The sequence below is a fragment of the Trachymyrmex cornetzi genome, unplaced genomic scaffold (assembly GCF_001594075.2).
Source record: "Trachymyrmex cornetzi isolate Tcor2-1 unplaced genomic scaffold, Tcor1.1 scaffold1342, whole genome shotgun sequence".
NCBI classification, from domain to species: domain Eukaryota; kingdom Metazoa; phylum Arthropoda; class Insecta; order Hymenoptera; family Formicidae; genus Trachymyrmex; species Trachymyrmex cornetzi.
This window is the reverse complement of record NW_017295920.1, coordinates 152,385-159,005: the sequence shown is the minus strand read 5'-3', so window position 1 is coordinate 159,005 and position 6,621 is coordinate 152,385. Positions and strand designations below refer to the sequence as shown.

Below are 6,621 nucleotides of genomic sequence, written 5' to 3'. Positions count from 1 at the left end.
CATATGTAGATGCGAAATTAATTTTTTTCGTTCAAGGATCTATTAAACTATCTCTCCTAATGGATAGTCGACACGCTTCTGTATCCTGAAGATTTAGCACAGAGACAAACCACATGTACTTTCAACGATACGATTTTATCGATAGTATCAGAAAATGTACGTAATCACGTAGTTTCCAAACAGAAAATGGATGGCGGTTGTGTACGGGCGATTTCGACGGTAACAGAAAAAAGGCCGGCATGGCCTCTCTCAGGTTTCTTTCTGCTGGCGATAAAATCGATAACGCGATTTACTTCTCGAAAAAAACAATTTTAACTTATAGATAGAGTTAAACAATTTAATTCAAGAAAATGTATTAAATTTGACTCAAATTTAATTTATTAATATTTACTAAGTGCATACGTTAATTATTATGGACGATGTTTACCTTAAAACTAATCACAAGAATAGATTAATTTACATTTTGGGACAGATGAAATTTAAAAATAATAAAATGTTGTTTAATTCAATGCATTGGATTGCCATTGCTCCTTTGATATTTAACAGTGCATAGTGCTTTCTGGCTCACAGTTAGATGGCAACTGATGGCAAATTAACATTTATTGGCAACAGACCGTCAGTTAGTCAAGCGTCAAGCTAACAGGAACAATTGTAGCGCGAATCAATGAAAGCCCGCGACACACATGTACGCGCGTATGCATATTTCATTCAAGTTCATTCAACGTGGGGCCTGCTGAAAGCCTGCCGTAGACCGGGGACAAGAAGAGGGAATTGCCATTTATAATAAAATTGCTCCAACTATATACCTACACATATGTTCAATTTATTCTTGTACAAACTTACAGCCACGCGATCGCAGAAGCGATACTCACTTGCGGATTTCGCAACTTTGCAAAACTATGCGCAATCCTTACAGAAATTTAATACTGGATGATGCATTAATTATTAATTTTTAATATTAAAAACGTTAAATAATAGCGTTTTTAAATAAGTCATTTTTAGTATTAAATTGGACTTCTATAAGGGATTATACGGACAATTGAGCTATTTGATTATAATATTTAAAAGTTATTGTGTGTAATAATAATAATAATTACGATAATCGAGCGAGAACTGCTCCATTTCTCTTAAAATGCAAAAGGTATTCCTTCGAAGAAAAAAATTTTTCTTAGAATTTTTTAGAATTTTCCAGAATTTCTATACAATTTTATAACTTTTTAAAAAATTTTATAAATTTTTTTATATAAATTGAAACACTTTTCAAATGTTCTGAAAAAAAATTCTTTCTAGAATTCTTTACATATAAAGAAGTAAATTCTGAAATATTCTAAGACTTTTCATTCCATAATTTCTGAAATTTATAAACTCTAAAAAGTTACTTTTTTTAGAAATTTTCATAAATTATAAATATGACAAATTTTTAAAAATATTATAAGATTTTATTAGAATTTTTTTCATCAGAAATCAGTTACATGATACATTATTATTTCGTCGAATTCATTAATTTTTATTGCTTACAAGATTCACGGAAGTTCTAAATTACAATAATATCAATGAGACTAAATCGCTTATTGACTTCGGCAAAAAGCTTAACTCATTCTTGTAGCATGTTTCTATACATTTGCTTGCGATATATGATGACAACTGCAATGCGGTTCTTCATAAACGGCTACCTATTTCTGAATTTATCATATAATGTCACTTTATTACACGACGATTTGATAACAAATCTGAATTTCATTGTCAAAGAGATATATCTACCTCCGCAAGAGAGAGGATAATAAAATTAGAAGTACGTATGTTTTAGAGGAAAACGTCTTGATTGCGCAATGATGACGACAACTGTGGCGTCGTAATAATTTATTCTTGAAATACTGTTAAGTAACACTTGGCCGCAATCGGCTTTTAATTATCATTACTATTTCCGAGATAATTTCAGTACGAGTGCTTTTGTCTCGTCTCGTTACAGACGAGATGAAAAGCGCTAATTAAAGAATATATTATTTCGCACAACGTGTAAAATCCTTGTGAAGATATAACATCTATGACACAAACGGAATGTAAAGATAAATGAAAAAATGTTATTTTTAATTAAATTGTTCAATTCATTTTTGTCTTTTGTATTGTATATACCTGTAATAATAATTAAAAGTTATAGCGTATATTCAGTAACGAACTGTCCTTTTTACAGTTGGACTCCTCATGCTAAACTTATCCTTCAATTTTATAATGTCAAACAGTTTGTTTTATCAAAACTGTGACTATTCTGAGTACTTAAAACCTGGTAACATTTATTATGTGTACAATCCTAACTATCCTAACACTTCTAACGGCCGACTATACTGCAGATGGTCCGCGGAAAGTGATTCTCGCATTAGATTAACGTGCAATAATTTCAACATTCCGTGGGTAAGATTTGTGCCTTGTAATAGAATCGAACGTAATTACTGAAAGATATTCATTGCCATAATCATCGATTCATAATTTCACGAAAAGAATAATTTAATTTTCCATGCTTCGATTAATTAAAGAAATATTAAAATTAATTATTTTTTACTAATTACAATTACAAATTTTTACGACAATATTTCTTTAAAATATTTTTTCCGCAGAATTTTAGATGCACCTTGGATAGATTAACTGTATATGTGAATAATTCTGCATCTCAATCTTATTGCGGCAATGAACCATTTAGTATAGAATCGACAGGAAGATTCATGACTATTGAATTATCAACTTCATTTTGGTCATCGGGAGTTAAGTTTCTGTGCGAGCTGCAAGCAATCAACGAAACAGACGACAATGATGATTCTTGCAGATGCGGATGGAAAAAGACGGTATACTAAGTGTATAATTATAACGTGAAAAAATTTGACTTATATGTAATAATGTCTATGAATTTTTTGTTCTAATTTTAATTATATATCATAGACGAAAATAGTGGGAGGTATGGAAACTGGCGTGAATGAATATCCTATGATGGCTGGTCTTGTTGATTATGCTCAAGCGGAGGTATTCTGCGGAGCGACTATCATATCCGAAAGACATGTGTTAACCGCCGCACATTGTTTAGGGAATGCAGACCCAAGTACTGTGGGTGTACTTGTGGGAGATCACGATCTTACCACGGGTAAACATTTTTTTCAAAAACAAATGTTTCTGAAAGAATATTATATTTGCATTACATTTTTATTGATTTATGTATCTTATGGATCTTTTTCTTCCTTCTCCTCTTTTCATTCTACTGCTTCTCGACAAATCTTGTCTCACTTTGACAATGTCGATCTATTCATGTATTCTTTTAGTAACAATACTGTTCACCATTTATAGCTAGCACTTTATCATTGATATTTCCTTTTTTTGTAATTTTGTTGCTTATAACACAATAATAATAATAATTATTATTATTATAACAATAATAACAACAATAATAATTATTATTATTATTGTTATTATTACTTCAACAAAGCGAAGTACAAATTAAATATTTAAGCAATTAAACTATAAAATATAAAAATAAACATGTGCAAGTCTTATCTGTAAAATGTTTTGACTAATCTTTGTCCGATTGTTAAAACGTATTAGATAATTCACGTATTAGATAAAAAATATCTTAAGTACTTCTCCTTTAATTATGATAACTGAATTTTTTTTAATGTTTCAGGTGCAGATACAAATGCGTCGCGCCTCTACACTGTATCCAGATTTTATGTGCATCCTTTATATGATATTGAAGCCCCTGCACAAAATGACGTAGCTGTAGTAATGGTGAATTCAATTATAAGTTTCAGCGAAGAAGTCGGACCAGCTTGTCTTCCCTTTGAGCATCAGTCTGATTCCTTCGCAGGAAGTAATGTGGATTTATTGGGTGAGACAATATATTATCATAGCAGCAATTGTTATCTAAATATTCTAAATAATTTAACGTGTGTTTTTAAACACTATATAAGTTTCAATTATTTCATGTAAGTTGCGCAAATAAGTTTTGATCCGTTTATTTTGATCGAAACAGGTTGGGGATTGACAGAATTCACAGGAATGAAGTCAAAAACTTTGCAAAAAGTTACGGTAACCGTGATCACGAACCGGCAGTGTCGTCAACAGTATCCGGGTATTTTAAATAATCATATATGTACTTATGCGGAGGGAAAAGACGCGTGTCAGGTAATATAGAAAATTCTGCAGAAGTTACCCAGACAGAATCACGATAACATCAAAATTTAAAATAAATCGCTCAAAAAATGACTTTTAATCCAGATAGCACGAAATATATTCTACGAATATTTTTATAAAATATAAATATTCTTAATTTCGGAATACTTAAATCAAATATTCTGTAAATACATATAATATTCTATTCGTAAATATTCATATTCAATTTAAAACGAACATTTGTGGAATGTTCCATAAAATATTTGTAATATGTAGAATACTTTGTAGAACATTGTATGAAATATTCTCTATACATGCTCATAAAACATTTATAACATTGAATGCCATTCAGTTTACTACGAACGTACGATGAATATTTGACAGCGTTTTTAGTACATTCATGGAATATATAAATGTTTTTAATAAATATTTATAAAATATTCATTAAATGTTGTATGCTCTCTGGAAATAATCATTTTGAAGGCATTTTGATGTCATCATTACTTTTTGTTTTGCTTGCAGAAAAAAAATGCCATTTCATATTCGTGTCTACAATTTTTCTTTCAGTTTGACAGCGGCGGTCCCGTTCTTTGGCAGAATCCTACAACGAAACGGGAGGTTCTCGTGGGTGTTATCACTGCCGGAATGGGTTGCGGCAGTAATAAAGCAGGAATTAACATGCGTGTCGGCGCATACATAGATTGGATCTTGAGTGTAACACCGGGTAAGTACATGAAGTGTACAATGCGTCATGTATGCGTTATCGTCTCATTGAGAGGGCATTTATCCTATGATACTTATTTATATCTTTTCTCTTACAGGTATCAATTACTGCATGTCCGAATAAGAAGGACATAAACAAAAAATGTATAAAAAGGTATAATTTATATTTACAATTTGTTATTTTACGTAGGTGTTATTCCGACTTATTGCATGCTATTTATATGTGTTTATAAATTCTTATGTTTTTTATATGATTATCTCATTTTCACGTAATTTCACGTATTAATTTACTCCAGTTAATATAATGCTTTCGGCTCATATAATATTCGACATAATATTAATTTATAGACTCAAATGTATATTTATTTTTAACGTTGTACATCAGAATACATTCATTTGCATTGATCAAAGTGCTACAATCAATATCAATCTAAATTGCATGGTTAATAACAGACAATAGATGCGTCAAAGAGTTTCAAGCAAATATTTATAACAATATATTTTGACGTGTAGTTTACACATACCAGTACACTGTGTTCTAAAATAATAGAATTTGTTTATTCATTGGAAAGAATTGCGAAACATAAATTGTGTACAGCGATTCATATACGCATTATTTCACCCGAGATATATTTGTGCACGCTTATTAGAACTTTGATTGTCCTTAATAAAGATTTCCATGGTATGAAGGATTAACATTAACGGCTCGTAAACAATGTCTCATTATTAATAAATTCCTGAATGAGGATGTGACGTGAGAGCGTCTATGGGAGGGAATGGTCTATGGTAAGCGACCACTTATACTAACCAATGTAGTATCACATTAGCTTACTTGCCATGGCGTAGTACGTACCGAAGATTTATATCACGCTCTCTTACTGTGGGAGGTATAGAAATAAAATATGCAACAACAATAAAAAAATATATAAATAAAAATATTCTAATGAGACTGCAGGAAACGATCGACTGCCGATTTTTTGCCGTAGAAATTGGTTCGTGCAAAGTGCTCTCGTTTAATTTTGCTCATTTATATCAAGACAAATAATATTAAAATCAAGATAAATAATTATATTAAAATGAATAATATTTATATCTTTTTCTGATACTATTGTACAATGTTATATTAAACCAAATCTTTTACGAATGCGTATTGATCAGTGTTAGTAATAATAGTTTCGTGATCGCGGCATACATTTATTAAATAAATTGATTTCTTTGATATATATCGCGATCCTTGACACAGTTATTGACCCAATGATAGTACGCAGATAGATATATTCTTCTCATTGTGATGGAACTCTGATATGAAAAATTGTTCGCGAAAAAATATGTTTTTCTTACGGAGAAAGAATTAAACACTTATTGACAAAATCAATTTTGTTATAGAATAGAGAACTAGACAGTCTATAATAGTTGAGTCTCATTTTATGTATATTGTTAAACAATAAAGAATTAAATTTGAACTAATTCGTTAACTTAAATAACATTTTATTATTTTCAACTTTCAAATGTGTGTCAAAATGTAGTATTATTTCAATATAAAACATAGAATAGTTAAAAAAAAAACAATTCAACCTGTTTCAATTTACCTAATTGCTTAGTTTCAAAGCATAAACAGCATTCAGACTAATATGAACTTGGTAAATAATAAACTAATTTTGAGTCAAATTAATATATTTCTTAAGTTATATAGATAGTTTTATTTAAATTAACGATATATTGAGGCAGTAGCAATCTATATATATA

At 30.1% G+C, this 6,621-nt stretch overlaps 1 protein-coding gene across 1 annotated transcript; it reads left to right on the top strand.

The window, feature by feature from the left end:
* Positions 1 to 2,229: 2,229 nt before the first annotated feature.
* Positions 2,230 to 4,999, top strand: LOC108770800 (venom serine protease 34). The gene is made up of 7 exons (XM_018522518.1): positions 2,230 to 2,409; positions 2,613 to 2,837; positions 2,932 to 3,130; positions 3,665 to 3,868; positions 4,013 to 4,164; positions 4,720 to 4,876; positions 4,974 to 4,999. The coding sequence occupies exons 1-7, from the start codon at positions 2,230 to 2,232 to the stop codon at positions 4,997 to 4,999; spliced, it is 1,143 nt and encodes a 380-aa protein (XP_018378020.1).
* Positions 5,000 to 6,621: the final 1,622 nt, after the last annotated feature.

What these genes read in the sequence shown, in the direction of transcription:
- LOC108770800 (XM_018522518.1), top strand. Translation starts at nt 2,230, where the DNA reads ATGTCAAACAGTTTGTTTTATCAAAACTGTGACTATTCTGAGTACTTA. An exon ending in ATAATTTCAACATTCCGTGG is followed by an intron (nt 2,410 to 2,612) that starts GTAAGATTTGTG and finishes TTTTTTCCGCAG; the next exon opens with AATTTTAGATGCACCTTGGA. An exon ending in GATGCGGATGGAAAAAGACG is followed by an intron (nt 2,838 to 2,931) that starts GTATACTAAGTG and finishes TATATATCATAG; the next exon opens with ACGAAAATAGTGGGAGGTAT.